This window comes from Mirounga angustirostris, unplaced genomic scaffold, assembly GCF_029215605.1.
Source record: "Mirounga angustirostris isolate CCGP_5_RB_7025 unplaced genomic scaffold, mMirAng1.0.hap1 SCAF_3, whole genome shotgun sequence".
NCBI lineage: Eukaryota > Metazoa > Chordata > Mammalia > Carnivora > Phocidae > Mirounga > Mirounga angustirostris.
In genome coordinates this window covers 764,172-783,928 of record NW_026991711.1, presented here as the reverse complement: position 1 = coordinate 783,928, position 19,757 = coordinate 764,172, and the positions used below count along the sequence as shown (strand labels likewise).

Genomic DNA, 19,757 nt, shown 5'->3' with positions numbered 1-19,757 from the left:
CGAGGCGGGCCCTGGCTGGGGCGTCGTCGTCCTGTGCTCGTGATCTCGCGAGACCCTCGGGGTCACGTGACGGCGCGGGCGCGGCGCGGGCTCACGTGACGGGCGCCGCCGGCCGAAGGGTCTCTTGCCTCCCGCGGGCGCCGCAGCGGCCGGGCCTCTGGACCGCGGGACCGTCGCCTTCACGCCGCCCCCGGCCCGCCCGCCTCTGGGGCCAGCCCGCGGCCCAACCGCCCCTGACCCGCTCGGCTCCCGCTCCGGCCGCGGCAGCCCTCGCGCCCATGGCGGCCCTCGGCGGCGCTCGGCGGCGGCCTCTGCTCCTGCTGCTGCTCGGTGAGGGGCCGGGGGCGGCGGGGAGGGAGTTCCCGGGGGTGCCGGCTGGGCCGGGGGTGGCCGACGACATGGGGGGCCCGGGGAGGGGGGCGGCGGGCCGGCGAGTCGTCTTCGCCGCGGCGGAGGTCGGCGCCTGGGGTCTGGCGCGGAGCCTTCTGGCCGCCGCTTGAGGACTTGGGGCGGGAGGTCGGCTAAGGGCCGGTCCCGCTGTGGGGTCCCTAAACTCGTTTTCGGGGTGTTCAGTTGGAAAGTAAGTGGCTCGTTGGTTTCGGGACAGCTGTGGTTTATCCTCGGGGGCTACGTGAAGCTGTGCAGCCGAGGCGGCAGGACCTGCGTGGTCCTCCGGGCTCCCGGCGGCACGGATCTCGCCGGGGGAGAGTGGGACGGCGCGGCGATCCCGGCCCTTTGGAACTCGCCTCTTGTGCTTTAAGCTTCTCCCCCTCGCGGCCGGGCTCGGAGCGCTTACCCAACGTGTGTCTGTGTGGCTGAACTTAGAAGTTACCCTTCCGTGCTTGGCGGAGCCCACGGTGGTAGAGAGGCGACGAGACCGGGCCTCGGCCTCACAATGGCAGTGTCCGTTTCGAGTGAGGGCTCGTAAAGAGCGCTGCGCCTGGTCCGTGGGCGCTGGTTCCGGAGTCCGAACGCGGGACTCCGTCAGCACAGACCTCAGAAGCAGCCGGGTGCTCAGTGTGTTACTGGGTGAGGGACTTTGTTCTTCTTCCTTGTATCAGTAAGAAAGAGGAGTCTGTGCTGTCTCCTAAAGGGGAATCACTGCGTGGCTTGATTTTAAGGCTGTTTTCATGCTTGAGGAACTTCTCTCTGTGGCACGCTTTGCGCCCCCTCCCAGATAACACGGGGAGATCATCCAAAGGGCAGAGCCCGAAGTAGGACACAGAAGACTGCTCGTGGGAGCTCGCATGAGTGAGGTGGACGCGCATACGCATTACGGCACCTGCGTGCCCACGAAGTCTCTGTCTAAACTCTAAAATTCTGTTACTGTGACTGGATGGGCTTTCGTTTCACGTTTTTGTCTTGCCTGTTGTGTAAAATGAGTTCTCGGAGCTGCGTGAATAGCCGCAAGGGACGGCCTTATTCCGGAGGACACCCGGAGCTTGCCCTTCCCTGGCAGGTGTAATTACCACGGGAGGAGTTGCTGGAACAAGTCCTGTCAGGTCAGGACGGCAGCACTGTTCTTTACTAGAAGAGCTCACAAGCATTGGAATTTTCGTATTGTATATTTTAAAAGTCACCTTGAAAATGAAGAGAAACAGCCTTAATTCCCTGCATTGTGATAGCTGGGGGAGCTGTACGTGTCATAAGCTTTCTGACGCTTATTCCATTGTCTTTTTAGGATTTATATTCAGTTGAAATCCAACTTTTAGAAAAGGTATATTCATTTGGATTTAGGTCTTTTTAAAATGTTTATTTTGATGCATAATTTTACCAAAAAGCATCTTTCCTGAAAAATAATTCGAACTTCAAAACTACGAATTCTTCCTGCATTCATTTGTGTTTGAATACTTGGTAGAAAGCAAAGGTGGGGGTGAACTGAAAGTGTCCAACGCTTGGGATTAGGTGACATTTCGTAATGTGACTCTTTAAACCACTGGTGTCAACTAGATGATTTCCTTCCCCTTTCCAAATGAAGAACTGTCACTTGGGAAGTTTGAAAAGTTTTATTCTAATTAACGTTATTCTTGATTGTGGGACTTTTGTCAGTTACTTGGGTTGGTGACCAAATTCTTAACTATTTTTGAAGTCAAAGTGTTCGGGGTCCATGGTTTCAAATTTCTGTTGTTAGACGCTCCCTTCTCTCTGCATCCACGGATCTTGGCTACATGCATGTGTAGCATGAGTTTTTCCTAGAACATCATTTTAGTTGTGCTGTGATTACTTACACACAGGTCTCCCTTCCTCATCTTACAGCCCATCTTGTGCCTCACACATAGGAAGTGTTTCGTGTGTACACATAGCACCCGGTTTTACAGCAGCAGTCCCTAATCAGATGTGCATAAGTCAGCTCTTCAGAAGTGTCTACTCGGGCTCTGCCTCTGTGGGTTGTGATTCCCTGTGAGGGATGGAACCTTGGTCTTTTTTTCCTTTTTCCTTTAAATCTTCATAGATGATTATGTATTACTGATTAAGAAGAAAAATACTGGATTTAAAAGCATCAAGCCAAGACAAACTAGGAAGTATTTCTTAAAAAGAAAATTAAGAGGGCGCCTGGGTGGCTCAGTCGGTTAAGCGTCTGCCTTCAGCTCAGGTCATGATCCCAGGGTCCTGGGATCGAGTCCCACACCGGGCTCCCGGCTCAGCGGGGAGCCTGCTTCTCCCTCTCCTCCCCACTTGTGCTCTCTATCTCGCTGTCTCTGTCTCTCTCAAATAAATAAAAATCTAAAAAAAGAAAATTAAGATTTTAATTATTTGAGAGTGTGCATGAGCAGGGGGGAGGGGCGGAGGGAGAGGGAGAAGCAGACTCCCTGCCCAGCAGGGAGGCCGATCCAGGACCCCAGAATCATGACCTGAGCCAGAGTCAGATGCTTAACCCCTCTTATAAAAATTCTAATGTAGAAATTCATTGACTTGTTCCTTCGGATGGCAGTGTCTTCATTTCAGAAATGAGTGTTTCATAATTTGAAACCTGTTTGCTCACTTGGCTAGTGTTGGAGAGGAAGCACGGTTCAGATGTGGCACCCAGTTCCAGATTGCTCAGCACCACTCACTAGCTGTGTGACCTTGAGCAAGTTAATGTCTCTGTCTCAGTCTCCTCAGCTGTACAAGGGAGTCATAATAGCATTTACCTGTTAAGTTGTCATGATAGTTAACTGCAAAGTGTTTGGTGCAGGGCCTGGCACATGGCAAGTGCTGGTTTAATAAAATTTACTTATTTGACATTTTGTGTCAGGTACTGAGGATTCAGTGATGAACTCGGTAGATGAGGTCTGAATAGCTTTATTTAAATAACGTCAGGGAGCATTAAAGCCAGCGCTCATGCCCTGTACTGAGTGCTCTGTGTACACTAGCTCATTTGATACTCTGATAACCCCGAGGGGTCAGCGCACTTGTTCCAGTTCATAGGCGCATAAACTGAAGGCAGCGATTGCTACTGGCCCAAGGTCACACAACTAGTAAGTGATGGAGGAGTCTGTCATAGTCATGCTTCTCACAGCTGTACTTGTTTTAGAGAATGGAATTTCTACCAGTGGGAGTACTTTGAAGCCAAAGTTACTCCTTTGTATGATCCCTGGAGAAATGATTAAGTTCATGCCTGTGGGAAGGACTGCTTGAGGTTAGCCATTGCCAGCAGGCCAGGGAGCTAGCTTTGAAGAGGGACACACACTCCTCAAATCACTGTGACATTTTAATTAATTTAAGAAGAGTTTTTTTCTTCTTAACCAGCTATCACTGTTACAGAATTAAAAAAAAAAAAAACAACTTTGGACCATTAGGGGCGCCTGGGTGGCTCAGTTGGTTAAGCGTCTGCCTTCAGCTCAGGTTGTGATCCCAGGACCCTGAGATTGAGCCCTGTGTCAGGCTCCCTGCTCAGCGGGGAGCCTGCTTCTCCCTCTCCCTCTGCCCCTCCCCCTGCTCGTGCTTGTGCTCGCTCTCGCTCTCTCTCACTCTCTTTCAAATGAATAAATTAAAAAAAAAAAATCTTTAAAAAAAAAACTTCTGACCATTAGCATAAACACGTTTCTCTTATAATTTTATGTTCTAATGTTCTTGTAGAGCTCTTTTTCTTGACCAAAATTTGGCTTCTAGGGCTAAGTTTCTTGTTTGAACAATTGAAAATTTCTGGACCTCTCCAGAATAATTGTGGGTATCTAGTAGTGGTAAAACTTACTTTAACTTTGTTTTTGTAATACATCTTTGTTTTACTTTGAAGGCTCATACCCTCAGCATATTTACTAAGTGAAAAAATTCTGTGTTTGAAGTTATTTAATGTGAAATATTTCCTAATCAAGTGCTTTGAGTCCGTAGAAAGTGTTTTAATGATTTAGGGAACTCGTTTATGGAAGTGCAGCTTGGTAAAAAGTGGTACGTGCACGATCCCATGCGAGGCAGCGCCCTGCTGTGTCCATGGCATGTGCAGTCACGTATGACTGCAGCAGCCGGGCCAGGGCCACAGCCATGTGAGGGCGCCTCAGGCCCGAGAGAGCCTTTGACTGGAGCAGACAGTGGCCCATGTACACATGATCTGAGTCAGTGTCCGTGCTTTAACACGCTTGCTTCTGCCCTGCTAGCGTCTCTCTGGACCGCTGGTATACTAAACCTGCCCCTCTCTGAAGGCGTGAGGGTGATTTGTCTTTTTTTAAAGCCTTCACTGAGTCAGAAACGAGCTGTGGAATGTTCTTTAGGTTTTACAATGGAAATTCATTTATCAGAGTTGCCTTTAGTGTAGTCTTGCCTGGATATTGTAGGATGTAGGTTACAGTTTTGCACACCAGACAGAAACTGCGCAGGTCTCTTCTTTGCCCTAGTTAGCTGCATTCTCATGCGGCAGCTTCTTGTGAGCGTAGGTGTTGGTATTTCTCGTACCAGAAGCTCATGGGAAGGGATGTGGGGTTTCTGGCTACTTTTTGCTTTGTGCTTCAATAGCAGTTGGCTTTAAAGATTTTGTCTTGTGAAAGCTCCAAGGGTAAAATGAACTGTGTTTGCTGGAGACATTTACTTTGCTAGGGACAGGGATTTGAGAATGAAACGCTGACTGAGTGTCTACTGAGCCTTCGAAATGTGCCTGTGTCACGCTGACACTCGGAGTGGCTGGAGGATGGCTAGAGGGCGTGCAGGGACTGGCTGCAGCAAGGAGGGAGGCACATCACTTCTGAATCATATGGTACGCGATGCTGGTTGACAGTGTTTGGCTTTAGAACTAGTGAAAACACCTATTTTTGCCCATCTGTAGAAGAAGAGTGTACTAACACATGTGGCTTGGAGGAATTACCTACTGCTCTAGCACGTCATGAAGCCAGACATGGCACTGACCCTGAGAATTTAAGGAGGAAATAGCCACCATTGCTGCCAAGCTGGAGGGACCTGTGAGAGTTTCATTCTTTCCCTTCTTTCTGGGATATGGCAGCCCTACCTAGACATGTTGACTGATGTCCTAACATCACATAGCCAAGTCCAGGTTCAATCGAATCGTTATTTTTTGAGACGCTTTCTGAAATTGGGCAAAGAGCTCAGATCTGTGACTCCATGGCTTTTCCGGCCATGCCAGCAGCCCATGAGAGGTAACAAGAGGTCCAACTTTAAATAGTAGTTTAGGACCATGCCGAAAGATAGCCCCAGTTGTCCCATGGGCTTCTGCAGAAGGTCAGTATTTAGGTTGAATTGTGCCTCCAGGACCCTCCCACATCTTCCAGAGGTCCTCTGAGGACTGAGCGTGGAGCAACATGTGCCCAGGGGTGACCCGGAAATTGGCAGGTGACCTCCCCTCAGTGTCCTGACATCAAGCATTAAAGAGCTGTCGAACAGGTTGGCAAACTGATCAATAGGTTTAGAGTTAACGTTTCCAGACTTGTATCTAGGAGGGACAGGACAGAGACCCAGCTGAACCCAGGCTGGGTGATCCACGTATCTCTTTTTTTTTTTTTTTTTAAGATTTTATTTATTTATTCATGAGAGACAGAGAGAGAGAGAGAGAGAGAGAGAGACAGAGGCAGAGGGAGAAGCAGGCTCCCTGCTGAGCAGGGAGCCCGATGCGGGACTCGATCCCAGGACCCTGGGATCATGACCTGAGCCAAAGGCAGACGCTTAACCAACTGAGCCACCCAGGCGTCCCACGTATCTCATTTTTTAAGAAGTACAGTGGTGTTTCCTAATAAAGCCCATTGTTGCCATGGCTAGAGGCAACAGAAGCATCCAGTTGTATTTTCAAAACTGTGTTTGGATATTTCTGTCTTTCCTGGAGTTAGCAGGTCTCGTACACGGCGCAGCAGCGGTGTTTGTGGTAAAGGACGCCAACGGGACAGCTTGCATCATGGCCAACTTCTCCGCTGCCTTCATGGCCAGCTATGACACCAGGAGCGGGCCTAAGGTAGGAAACACCAGGTCTTCCATGCAGTGTGTGGGGTGTGTGTGAAGGTCTTTTAAATTATTGTTTTAAGTAAGTGTTTGGAGAAGGACGTCACTGTAACACCGTAGCATGTGCATGTGCCCTGCTGGGCCGTGGCCTGTGCTCCGTGTACCCTGAAGCCACAGTCGTGACTCGTAAACTATCCTGCTTTCTGCTCTCACTGCCCCGTGGGAGCGTTGTCCCAGACTTGTGTGCGACTCCCCTCTGTGGTCACAGTGCTGACCAGCCTGATGGGTCAGAGCCTCTCCTGGGACCCCAGTCGTCTCATACTCTTTCAGGCTCAGGGCACCACTGTGTCTGCTGTTTGCCAAGCCGTCTGTAAGCACCGTCCTACTTTAAGATGCCCCTCAGCTGTCCTCTTAAAACAACTTGTACTTCTGCAGGATAAAAAAGGCTTTTTGCATTTGTAGATTTCTAACAAATAGGGTGCAATTGTGTTTCTTTCTTTGTTAATTACCTGTTGGTGGACACTTCTTTTTTTTTCAATTTCACTTCTTCTATTTAACATTGACTCTTAAATGTATCTCTAAACCAAATGTTTTCAGTTCTTTGTTGATACCACATTTTTCCTGCCCGGCCCCCATGTTGACAGCATCGGATCATCTTACTACCACTCAGGGGCAGTGGTGGGGCCCGGTGTTGGTGGGAAGGACAGAGCTCCTTTGGAAAACTCGGGACTTTGTGCCAGGTGCTCAGGCCTCATCAGCTCGTGTGTGCGGGTCTCCACGTAAACGTGCTTGCACCCAAGACAGAAGAGGCCTGGGCAGGTTCTGTCCCGCAGAAGCGTTCAGGTTACAGAGACTGGTCCAAACGCCTTTTGTGGTCGTTGCTACTTTACTTTTTTTGTGTTTGGGTTTTTTTAATGTCATTTTGAAGAATACTGTGTTCCCCAAATGGGATCACCCGCATGCTGCTGTGTGCCTTACTCTTTATCACCGTATCTCTGTCACCTCGTGGAGTTCTGTCACTTTTTGGGAGCAGCATTAGTGGACAGCATCACCACAGTTGGGTTAGCTGGTCCAGTTCCTTTTGGGGGTCTCTAGGTGGTTTTGTAGTGGTTTGTTTTGTCTTTAGTGGTCAATTCAAATAGTTCTGCAGCAAACACCCTTTTCTCTTTGTTTAAAGAGACTTTTTTAAGTACAGTTGACACGTGATGTTGCATCAGTTTCAGGTTACAACCTAGTGATTTGACAAGTTTATCCATTATGCTGTGCTCACTACACATGTAGCTATCATCTGTCCCATAAAGAGACATGTTCCTTAAACATTTTTATAGCAAACAAGTAGTAGTGCCTTTTTCAAATTAAATACAGAGCTCACTTGAAGCCTGATAAGAATTATTTCAGTTTACCAAGGTAATTTTAGTTTTAATTCTGCTGTAAATTAAAATTATGTTAACAAAGAACGTTCAATTAAATAATTGTCAGCTTTATCTTACACTTTGTTTTTCAGTCTGTACCGACACGTAATACTGATTTTCCTCGTGTTTTTATTTATGTTAAAAATGAATATGCTAACGGCATCTGAGAGGGAGCTGAGGTCCGACTTCCTGAAGGTCTTCCTTTGGCGCGTCTGAATCCCTTTCGTGACCTGCATTCTGACTGGGTCTGTCGTCCTTTGTTCTAGAATGTAACCTTCGACCTGCCATCTGATGCAGCAGTATTAAATAGCAGCTCCTGTGGTAGAGAGAACGCTTCTGACCTCAGTCTCATGATTGCTTTTGGAAGAGGACATGGACTGACCCTCAATTTCACAAGAAATGCAACACGTTACAGTGTTCAGCTGATGAGTTTTATTTATAACTTGTCTGACACACAGATTTTCCCCAATGCAAGCTCCAAGGGTAAGAACCAAAACTGACCAGTTATAAAGTTAAGGAAATTGGGTTGGAGAGTGTCTAAAATTTTAACCAAGTAGTTCAAGTAGTTAAAAATTGATTTTTTTTTCTTTACAGTTATCAAGACTGTGGAATCTGCAACTGACATCAGGGCTGACATAAATAAAAAATACAGATGTGTGAGCAACAACCAGATTCACATGCACAATGTCACTGTCACACTCCATGATGCCACCATCCAGGCATACCTTGCCAACAATAGCTTCAGCAAGGAAGGTAGGACACTGCCTTTGACCCGGATGCCCAGGCCCAACTCCAGTGCATGCAGACATGGCTTTGAGCCCATGCCTGAGGACGATGTGTATGTGAAGATTGGTGCAGCCAGGGACTGAGCTGGCAGCTCGCACTTAGAATTGCGCAGCGAACATTTTTTTCTCTAAAGAAGGTGATCTCTTTAGGTGAGGTTGGACTAATACTGATTTAAAAGGGCAAAGCAGTTACATCCCTTGTTGGGGAGCTGATGAGGTCAGGACGCAGGATCTCTTCCAGTTTAAGCCAGGTGTCCTTTCATCAAGACCTAGGCTTAAGCTCTGTCCAGCTTGGGGGGCCAAGGGGCAGATGGTGAAGGACCTTGAGTGCCTTTTGGGCCAGGTGTTGGGCGGATGATGTACCAGGGAGGCACCTGCCAGCCCAGCTCCACTGGTGGGCTCTGGGTTCCAACAAGACAAGGCTCCGGGCCCCTCCTAGCTCTGTGGTCTTGGGTAAGGTGGTCAGCCTCTTGTTTCCTTCCCTTGTGAAGTAAGAATAATAGCCTGTGTTAGCAGGTCCTTAAGGTTAAAAAGGAAATTTATGCAAAGTGCATATGTCAGGGCCTGGCTCAGTTAGTAGTAAAGCATGTTGTCATTCAACTATGACTGAAGAAAGCTCTCTTCCTCAGTCCTACCAGTCAGCTCCCAGATCACTGTCCTCTTCCTGAAGGGTGAGGAAGGGTGACCGCGTCAAGGAAGTCGTCCTTCCTTCTCGGTGGTTAGCCATGTTCCTGTGAGCCTTCGGTTTGCAGTGTCCCCAGTGGTGTGGCTGGATCCATAGAGGTGCCTGCTGGCGTGTGACTGATTTGCACCAAGTCACTGGTGCTGAAGGGCATGATGGACCGGTTAGCACTTTGTGCAGTTGGGTGCAGCCCTCCTGAGAGGCATGCATGCTCTTAGCAGGGCCAGGACCTGGCCTGCAGGTGCCATCCAGCCCATCTCCGGTTTCTGTACGGCCAGGAAGCTAAAAATGGATGTTGTGCTTATCGATTTGAAGGTTAAGAAAAATCAAAACATTTCACAGCACATGAAAATGACGAAAGTCAAATTCCAGTGCCTGTAATTAGAGTTTCCTTGGCTCACAGCCGTGTTCGTTCACACACCTGTTCTCTATGGCTGCTTTCACCCTCTCATGGCAGAGTTGGGACGGGCACAGCCACCGGACAGCCACAGAGTCTAAAACGTTTGCTGTCTGTGACTGGGAAAAACACGTCCAGCAGCAAGTGTACAGGGTGGAAAGGAGGTCTGTGTGAGCTGGAGCAGCTCTTGAGGAGACCGGCTAGACGGGCCCTCTCTGCACCCCCTTGTCTGGGGAGCTGCGTGTGTGTATGGCCGTCAGCAGGCCCAAGTGTGCCCACTGACCCCACCTGCTCAAGCAGAGGAGTGACGACACGGGGGTTAGAGTCCCACGAAATGCCTCAGGGGCTGATGCTCACGGTTTCAGGTCTTGGGTGGCTGGGTTTCGTCCCCAACGGTCTTCTCCCTCCAGTCTTGAGCAGAAGGGAAAAGTAAAAACTGCCAGAGGCCTTGGGCAATGAGAGCATTCTGGTTTGCTGGCTCGGTGCAGTGACTTCACTACCACCTGGGCCTCAGGCATTCATGGAGTAGAGCTTCTCACCTATACAACTTGTTTTCTTCTGCGTGGAAAGCTTCTGACCACAGACAGCGATGACCTGGCCTCCCCTGTCTGGGGTGCCCAGCTGCTGGGCTTCCTGAGGGCACTAGAGCCCTGGACAGGGCTCCAGCTTCTGGTCTAAAATCACCTGACAGTGTGGAGAGGCTAATTTCTTGTAAGGTTAATTATTTTGTTTTTTAAATAGATTTTATCTTTCAGAGCAGTTTTAGGTTCACAGTTAAACAGAGAGTGCAGGGTTCCCACATAGCCCTGTCCCCCCATGCACACCATCCCTCACTGTCAGCATCCTTCACGTTACTCCCAGTGGAGGATGTATGCGTGTGATTCCAAGTGGAAAAGCTGCTTCAGGGAGGCCGTCCCTCCCTACACCTGTGTCCCAGCCGCTGGCCCCCTGTTCTTAGGTCTGCTCCCATCCTACAGAGGATTCTGTGAGTTGTTGATCAGAAACTTGGTCACTAAGCTCAGCCTCACTCCCCACCTCCCTTTGTGTCCTATGGTTCATCAAAGCTTTCATTTTATGTTCAATCTGCCTTCGCTGATATGTCTCTGTTTTGGAAAGGAAACTTGCTGCCTTTTAAAGACTCTAGAGCGCTCTCTTAGTGAATCTGTTGGGAAGAGGAGTGTAAGAGGCATCCCAGAGATGCACAGAATGTCCTGTACAAGTTGGCATGCCCCTGTGACAGGCCGGAGGGCTTGGTGAGGTCATGGCACGCCTACATACTCTTCACTGGACAGGAAGGAGTCCCCATAGGGCTTTTGGGCTCCTGTCACCATCAGGTCACCCCTGATCAGTCTTTACCTGGAGTGCTAAGAAATGAAATGAGCAGACAAGCTCCAGGCACCCCCCCACCACCACACCCCTCCCCACTCCCACCCCGTGATGTCTTCCTAGTTTTCTGGGATGTGGTCCTCTGGTGGCCTGGGTCCAGGCCTAGTCCCTAGGGGAGTTCTTGGAGTGGCCGTGTCGGCAGGGAGGAGCTCCGGAGCGGGTGTCTGCGCTACGGGCGGGGGCTGCACCGTTCCCAGAACTGACTGCAGCAGACCTTGAGCTGTGTGGGTCCACTTACACGTGGTTGTGTTTCAGTAAATGCAGTATGGTACTGTAAATATATTCTTACCATTTTTTTTCCTCTGCCGTCGTTGGAAGAATACAGTATGCGATGTCTATAACATACAAAACGTGTGTTAATTGACTGTGTTATTGATAAGGCTTCTGGTCAGCAGTAGGCTTTTATGATTAAGTTTTGGGGGGAGTCAGAGGTTAACGTGGATTTTCGACTTTTCGCGGGTTAGAGCCCCTCACCCCGTTGTCATTCGGGGGTCAGCTGTATTTGATGACACGACCTGAGCCATGTTGAAGCTCAGCTGGTAGCGTATTCCACTGTTCCTCAGCTCCCTGTGAGCCTGGGGTCTGATCTTTGGAGAGCCCCCTGGCTGGCCAGCACCTGCCGCACCACTTTCTGTCTGTGTTGCTGTTTCTGACCGTGGTTTGCACTCAGAGGGACCTGTGTATTTTCCCTACAAGCAGGAGATTTGATGTAACTGACCACGTATAGCAAGACAGCATAAATCGCTTTTAGAAATACTTGGTTTCTGTTAAAATTGAGCCATTTGTTTATCTCCTCTTGTGCCAGTTTCATTTCTTTGGTTCTTAGGCACAGTCCTTTTTGGTTTGGTTTGGTTTGGTTTTTTGTCACCAAATTGTAAGCTTCTTCAGGGAAGAGAGTCCATCTCAAATATGTTAAGTATATTTTATATTCTCCTAGTCTGCTGTACTTATGGATTCTTAATAAAGAATTGTTATATGAAGATCTATCCAAGAATTAGTAAATTTTTGGTCATAAAAACCCATGTAAAGTTTTTATTTGATGGACTGCAAGTGTTGGGGCAGGTTCTGTGGCCTCACTCGTCTGTAGTGTTGTGGGGGCCTGGACCAGAGAGCCTTATTAGTTCACTCTGCCTCTCCACGTGCACTGTCCTATTGGAGAAGCCTCTGGTACTTACAGATTTCAGTTTAAAAGGAATCGAGCACAGGCCAAGGCTGCCGAATTGTCCTGTCAGTTCTGTTGATGAAGGTGAGTGCTGAGGAAAGCAGCAGATGTTGTCTTTCCCAGAGGTCTGTAAAGGAAGGCAGGTGGTTCTCATTCTGGAGTAGTCTGAGCAGGGGAGTGTGTCCCACTCTGTGTTTGTGGGAATGGCATTTCCTGCCCCAGGCGCAGCAGAGGGTTCCTATTATTCATCTTTGCATCTTTAAGATTTGACGTGTGGCACTTGTGGATGCTTCTGTGACCGTTAGTTCAAAATAGGAACTCTTCACTATGGTTCACCCCAAGTTCACGTCCCACCCAATCCCACACAGTTTGGCATCATTTCTCCCTTAGGAGTGACTCCCAGGGTGGCTCAAAGTGAAGGAACTGATGCTAAAATATCTCTCTCCGTGTGAGACTCTTTCTGATTTTAGCACGCAAGCTTCCCTGAAAGTCGGCTGCTGCCAGATCATTTGGGGCCTCCAGGGCACAGAAGCGTTTGAAAATCATGTGAAGAGGAATCGTGGAAGGATGTGCAGCCTGCATTTCCTGGGGCCCCTGGTCTTCCCAGAGGCCTCCTCATGCGTGGGTAGCACTTAGCACACTCCATGCATTTTACTTGTGATTTCCTCATTTGGACTGAGCATTCTGCAAAGGAGGACTGTCGTTTCTGCTTCAGGACGGGCTGCTCAGAGTGCGGACTCTGCATTTGCAGTTAGGAGGAGGGCGCTTTGTCCGTGCAGATTTCCGCAGTCTTGACGGTACATTGTGCGTGTTCCCAGGCTGATGTTTTGCAGCCTGCTTTATGAAAACAGTGGGTCGTGTGTAAAAATGCTGGTCAGATCCGTGTAGGTTAGTCTCCCCCGTGCGTGCTGTGTGCCCATCTAGGCCAGGATTTGGAGGCCGCCTGTTGTTGTTCTTGTTGTTCGCATTAATTATGTCACGTCGTGTGACAGTCTGTAGAGTACTGATGAGGCTATTCTTAACAGAGCAGCGCCGGGGGAGACGCGGGTGCTGTGGCCGGTACACCCTGAGGGGTACGTCTCTGGCAGCACCTGTCCTGCCGCCGCGAGCCCAGGTTACACCCACTCCATCATGCTCTTTCCATCTTTGTTTTCTGTCTAGAAAGGCACTGGACCATACAAGATTGTGTTGTGTGAAGGCACGCTGCATGCGTGAGCTTTCCAGAGAGTGCGTGGAATCCCTTCTTCGTCAGTCCCGCAGGGTGAACTTTCCCGTCTCTCCCCATCTCAACCCCCCCACCCAGGTAGATGGGATGTGGAGGAGGAAGGGCAAAGCTTCCTTTGAGCCTGGAGCAAGAAGTGGTCAGGTGTTCAGAAGTTTCAGCGTCTTCCCAGTGGGTGCTACAGCCCTGGATGTGGTGGGCCTGCTCCAGCGGCTCCGCGGGGCAGAAATGGGGATGACGTGGACGTGGGACTTGGATGGAGATCACAGAAATCAAATCCTTGATTACCCACAGAAACAGCGTGGTTAAACAGAGAGCTTAGTTTGGGGCTGACGGTCTCCTGGAGTGCTGAGGGATGCCGGGTCATCTCCACAGGAGGCAGCTGTCTGTCCTGGAGGCACCTGCAGAGAACGTTCGTTTATCTTTGCTTTTGGTTCAGTCGGCCTTGATTTTGAATATAAATTTTTGTTGTAAATCACAGTGGATCAAATCCTGAGAGCCTGAATCACATTTAAACTCTTGAGATCTCTGGGGGCACCATGTGCCCTCTGCCAAGGCCTGTCCTGCTCCAGCTTCCCTCACTGCTGGATTGTGGTCTCCTTCCTGGGAGTCTTCACTCGCATTTACTGGGCCTTCTCCCTGCATGAGGGTGCCTGCCTGTGGGTGCCTTCACCCCGTCTTGCTCCGAATCACCCACAGCAGCTGGCTGACTCGTGTACCTGGTCTCAGCTCTGGTCTTGTCCCGCAGGGACCCACCTGACGCTCGTCCTTCTCAGGGCCTCCTGGGTTTCTCTCCCACGGGCTCCATGCTGACAGCACAGCTTTGTCCTGCTGTATGTGTCCAGGGCTGTCTGTCCCTCCAGAGCCTACGAGCTCTCCGGCACCGTGCCTAGCATGCAGCCGCATGGAGAACGTGGTTTTGAACTGTTGCTCTTTGCAGTGGTGTGTGGCCGCCTGTCCCGGCGGCAGGTGACAATGAAGGTTTTCTTTATTTCACAGTACGAAGGAAGGTTTGTCGTGCAGAGGGGTAGGTCTGTGAGGGCAGCGTTGCCCAGAGGCTGAGCTGGAAGAGCATCCAGTCAGAACTGTGGCGCGGTGGCAGGAGTGGGGATGGCCCTGTGGGACAGCGGCGCCCGCCAGTCCTGTACTTCCAGAGTGGGGTCAGCACGTGCCATCCTGGAGCAGACTGAGAAATCACATTCTGCGGGTGGGGCCAGCTGAGAGTCTGAGGGGGTGCCTAGCTCCCGCTGGCTCTGAGGAACTGGGACTTTGTCTCTCTTCCCACTTGTCGGTCCAGAGACGCGCTGTGAGCAAGACGGGCCTTTCCCGACAACGGCGCCACCGCCGCCTCCCCACCCTTCGCCATCGCCAACGCCCGAGAACCCCCCCGTGTACAAGTACAATGTGAGTGGCACCAACGGGACCTGCCTGCTGGCCAGCATGGGGCTGCAGCTGAACGTCACCTACAAGAAGAAGGACAACACGGTAGGCTGAGCCCCCAGAGCCCTTCCTTCTGTGGTGGGAGTGTTGGTGCGTGAGCAGCAGGACTCTGCGTGTGGGTCTGAGAATGGTGGTCGTGTCTGTGCTGCGGTCAGCCTCTCGGCACTCGGCCGCACCGTACCCGTCTGTCCACATGCCAGACGTGTGGTGTTCGGCACCCTACGGGACGAGTTTATTGACCCCAAAGAGAACGTTAGATTTTGCTTTAAAACGCTACCACTGCAACGTTTTTTTGTGCTTTTCCTTTGAAATATTTCTCCTTACTGGTGACCAAGTCTTTGGGGCTACGCAGGGAACGTGTTCGTGATGGGTGTGAAGTATGTGGCTGTCGGGAGATGGGGTGGAGGGGCAAGTGTGTGTCCTTGTGAAAATAGCAACCAGGAGGAGCAGGAAAAACGGTTTTGGAACCCAGAAGTCTGCGCTAGAGTAAACTTGGGATGTTTTCTTTCTGGTTTTGGTTAAAAATGATGGTGGCCTTGAAGTTCTTACTTTAAGATTACTTTTGTTTTTCCCAGAGTATGGAGGACCCAGGGCATGAAACAGAATGGTAACTTGTTTGCTTTTTTCACTTAAGACCATGACGAGAGTGTTCAGCATCAACCCGAACAAGACCACTGCCGGAGGGAGCTGCAGCCCCCAGCTGGTGACCCTGGAGCTCCGCAGCGAGAGCATCCCCCTCCTGGCCTTCCAGTTTGGAATGGTGAGGCTCCACGTTCCTGTGTCCTCTGGGGGCTTTGATGCCAGAACCGCTGCACGGCGGTCACTGGGCTGAGTGCTCTGTGCACTGGCCAGAGTGAAGATCGGATTAAGGTGCCAAAACCCACAGCTCTGCCTTAGTGAAGAAGGGGAGTCTGCTTTCTCCGCCTTCTTTTTTTGCTGGTGTTTTGGATCCTCGCCCCCCCCCCCCCATCCTGTTTTTATAAGGAATGCCTCGGTTGGTTCTTTATGCAGCAGATGTGAGGGAGCACCTGCGGCCTGCTCACAGCCACCTTCCGCGCCCAGCTGTGCTCAGCTCAGCCTCCCACCTCACACACTGTCGTCACCCCTTCCTTGAGGGGCAGCGTCTCTGGGTCTTGGCTCTTCTCTTCCTTATACCCGTCAGGGATGAGTCCTCTGTGAAGTTAGCAAAATCATATGGGAAGAATAGAAGTACCGTCTGCGAGTGTTTATAGTACATACTGCAGTTGAGCTGATTAACAGTCCAGTTTCTCCTAATAAAGTTTATGTCCCTAAAGTTCAGCAAACTTTGAGAAAAGCTTGCTTTTTTAGAATGTGGCTTCTTCAATCCCTATTTTAGCAGAGTCTGATTGTGCAAAAAGGTCTAGAAGGAACTAACCATAGCATTTGTGTTCTCGAGATTTATGCGATGCCTTACACAGACCGCATACCCCACAGCTTCATGCTGAAGGTAGAAATACGGGAGTCAAATTTATTATCAGATGACCCTTCAGGTTTGACAGTAAGCATGTGTCTGGCAAGTGGTTAAGGATTATCTTCTTCTCTTTAAGAACGCAAGTACTAGCCGATATTTCCTGCAAGGAATCCAGTTGAATATGACTCTTCCTGACGCCAGAGGTAAGACCCCCACAACTCCCCTGCCCGTCCAGGTGCCCCAGAGCACTCACTCTCACCTGCCTTTGCAGACCCCACCTTCAAGGCCGCCAACAGCTCTCTGAGGGCCCTTCAGGCCACCATCGGGAATTCGTACAAGTGTAACGCTGAGGAGCGCGTGCAGGTCACAGAGGCCTTCTCCATCAATATCTTCAAAGTGTGGGTCCAGGCTTTCCAGGTGCAAGGAGACAAGTTTGGGTCTGGTGAGTAGCACCGACGGCAGCGTTTCAGACCCTGCACGGGGTCTGCAGGCTGTGGTTCTGTTTGGAAATTTAATCATTTAGAGCAAATTCCCCTTCCTGAGTCCCCCTGCCTTTGAAAGGCCCAGCATCTACAGATGTGAACACGCGGCACTGTTGCGCAAAGGTCCTTTTCAGAGCTGGCATGTGTCTTCCCCTGTGAGAGCAGGATATAGGGATGCGGCCGTGTGGTGTGTTGTGTCCCCGCGGTAGTCGACGAGAACTCAAGCCTCCCAGCCAGGCTGTGGGAATGGGTGGGGAGGAGGGGGAGGCCCGTGAGGTCGCCCGGTGACAGCCGGTGTGAGCACGGTGTGTTCCCTGTCTCCGCAGTGGAGGAATGCCAGCTGGATGAGAACAGCATGCTGATCCCCATCGCCGTGGGGGGTGCCCTGGCAGGGCTGGTCCTCATCGTCCTCATCGCCTACCTCATCGGCAGGAAGAGGAGCCATGCCGGCTACCAGACGATTTAGCACGGCCTCGAGAGGCACAGACTAGCAGCCGCTGCGGGGTCTCTGCTCCTTTCCCTGAGCTTAGATTGGTGTTGAGAGAGGCACACTTTCTTGCAAACTGATTTCAAATCTGCTTTATCCAATGTGAAGTTCATCTTGCAACATTTACTATGCACAAGAGTAACTTTGAAATGACGGTGTTAATTTTGCTAACTGGGTTAAATATTTTGCTAATGGTTCGACGTTAATATTTACCAAAGTAGAACTTTAAGGTGGGAGGGTAAGAGTGCTTTTCTAAGAGGGGCACTGGCTCCACTATCATTTGGCTTTTTAAGATTCTGGTGTTTGGCCCCTTCATTCTTGACTGAGATTTCAGCCTCGCCAAGGGAGGTTCCCTGGTCTTGACCTTAGGACCTCTGAGGAGGGCTGGCTAGGTGTTAGGCTGGTATGCTTAAGAAATTAGTAGAGAAAGAAGATCTTAAAACAGAAGTACTCCAGAAGATGAAAATCTGGAACGCTTAAATTAAGCTTTAGAAGCCAGGACAGGCCCGGCCACCCCGCCCACCCAGGCGGCACAGCTCAGTAGTTGGGCACGGTCGCTCCTATGCGTCAGGGCCTTTGGTCTCTCCATGCTCTGCCACTCAAGAACTGGCACTTTTTTTAAAATAGATAAATGGGTGTTATTTTTATTTACCTTTTTGTAAAGTGATTTTCAGTCTTCTGTTTGAGGTTCAGGGTGATCCTGTTCTGCACTTGTGTAAATACTGGGTATCACACTCTGATCTACCCGCTTGCCGCTCGGGTGGCTGTGCACTGAGGACCCTTCATGTCTCGCATTGCTGTAACAATGCTAATAAAACATCTCTTTCTTTCTCTGTCTGGACCTCATCCTTCTGTCTGCTCTCATGTGAGGTCTCGTCGAAGGTGCACGGGTGGAGGGCAGGTGTGAGCAGGGATGGCAGGTGTCTGCCAGTGCCCCTAGCTTTTGGGAGAGCTTGTGTTGCTGCTGGTCTTGCTGGGTAACTTGAAGGAGAAGCAGGAGTTGTGAGTGAGCAGCGACGGCATTGTGTCCCACCCACACGGTGAGGATGAGGATGGGTGCGAGGAGGGTGGCGCAGGCTCCTGCGGGGCTGCTCCTGGTTGGAGCCCTGTGGCCGCACCCCTTTGAAGATGGGCCGCCTCCACCTCCTCCAGGATGGCGGCAGCAGGAGGCCCCACTGGCTGTGCTCAAGAGCTTTCAGAGCAGGAGCTGAAGCCTAAGATTTATTTTATTTTATTTTTTTTAAAGATTTTATTTGAGACAGAATGAGAGAGAGCATGAGAGGGAGGAGGGTCAGAGGGAGAAGCAGACTCCCTGCCGAGCAGGGAGCCGGATGCGGGACTCGATCCAGGAATCCAGGATCATGACCTGAGCCAAAGACAGTCGCTTAATCAACTGAGCCACCCAGGCGCCGCCTAAGATTTATTTTAATCTTCCCTTTTTAAGCAAAGACCTGTGCCTTCCGAGGATTTATGGACCTTGCTGGCTGAGGCTGAAGCCAACCTGCCTGCCAGGCAGCCCTGGGACTGGAGTGTCCCCAAGCAGCGCCTGCGTACCTGCAGCCAGGGCCTGCCCCAGAGCTGCTTCCGGGAAGGGAGGGACTCGGGGCCACACGGCTGGTGTTTGTCAGGCCTCACCCGCCAACTGTGCCGACCCCACGCTGGTGAGCCCACGCTGCACTGCCCTGTGAGGGGTGGCCGGCCTCTGGGACGCCCCAGGCTTTGGCGGCCTGCCCGCGCCACCACTCCCTCCCCACGAGAGCGTCTACACATGCAGTGTGGTCCCAGGGCAGCGTTCTCTGTGACGCAGGGGGAAGGGCAGTGCCTCTGCTGTGGCTGGGCTGGGAGTGAGGACAGCCGGGCCCTTGCCGCCGGCACGGCTGCCATCGCCCAGTGCCTTGGAATGCGCCTCCATCTGGGGTGAAACCGCAGCCACGGGGGTGCTGACGGGTAACACCTCCCCCATGTGGGCCTTTGTCCGCAGCGCCACCGCCGGGCCGGGAGACCGGTGTCTTGCTGGGTCTTCCTCCAGGGATCCGGGGTGACTGCGGCTGCACTTGCGGACCCCAGGCAGATGCTTGCCGTTCCCCAAGGCTCACCCACTTCCCTCTGCTTTATTCACGAGATACGGTGACTTCAAAAGTCATTTTTAAAAAATCACCCGTCTAAAGAGCAGTCACGTGCTGTGTGCACAAACCTCACGTAAGGTAATGCTGTGCCCTGGAAAGGAGCGGAAGAAGATTTGGCATTAACAAGGCTAATGACAGTTTATTGTTTTGGTTTTCATTTTCAGTCGGCAGACAAGCTGATAGATGATCACAAACTCATAGTGTTGACATACTTTATTATAAATACGTACATCTCACATTTTATGGGTGAATATCTCAAGTAAAGACACATTTTTAGAAATTTATGACTTCATAACCCATACCGAGTTACAGAATGACAGAATTCTATATCGTTCTTTTAAAAAATTTCACAAGCGTAGAGACATCGAGTGTTCACAGCACTAAGAA

The 19,757-nt window shown here is 50.7% G+C and overlaps 1 protein-coding gene across 3 annotated transcripts; it reads left to right on the top strand.

Annotated features, from left to right (window-relative positions):
- The first annotated feature begins 79 nt into the window (after positions 1 to 79).
- LAMP1 (lysosomal associated membrane protein 1) lies at positions 80 to 18,077 on the top strand. 3 transcript variants are annotated; one of them, XM_045869750.1, is made up of 9 exons: positions 80 to 330; positions 6,249 to 6,370; positions 8,036 to 8,252; positions 8,364 to 8,522; positions 14,701 to 14,888; positions 15,478 to 15,603; positions 16,412 to 16,478; positions 16,547 to 16,717; positions 17,084 to 18,077. In XM_045869750.1, the coding sequence occupies exons 1-9, from the start codon at positions 279 to 281 to the stop codon at positions 17,221 to 17,223; spliced, it is 1,242 nt and encodes a 413-aa protein (XP_045725706.1). In that variant the 5' UTR covers positions 80 to 278; the 3' UTR covers positions 17,224 to 18,077. The 3 variants fall into 3 exon arrangements, with proteins under 3 accessions (XP_045725706.1, XP_064441950.1, XP_045725707.1); XM_045869751.3 differs by having other exon boundaries at positions 125 to 330; positions 6,252 to 6,370; XM_064585880.1 differs by lacking the exons at positions 6,249 to 6,370; positions 8,036 to 8,252; positions 8,364 to 8,522 and having other exon boundaries at positions 123 to 330.
- Positions 18,078 to 19,757: the final 1,680 nt, after the last annotated feature.

Coding starts and splice junctions, on each gene's coding strand:
- LAMP1 (XM_045869750.1), top strand. CDS start 279: ATGGCGGCCCTCGGCGGCGCTCGGCGGCGGCCTCTGCTCCTGCTGCTG. Junction 14,889..15,477: donor ACAAGAAGAAGGACAACACG/GTAGGCTGAGCC, acceptor TTTTCACTTAAG/ACCATGACGAGAGTGTTCAG. Junction 16,718..17,083: donor AGGAGACAAGTTTGGGTCTG/GTGAGTAGCACC, acceptor CTGTCTCCGCAG/TGGAGGAATGCCAGCTGGAT.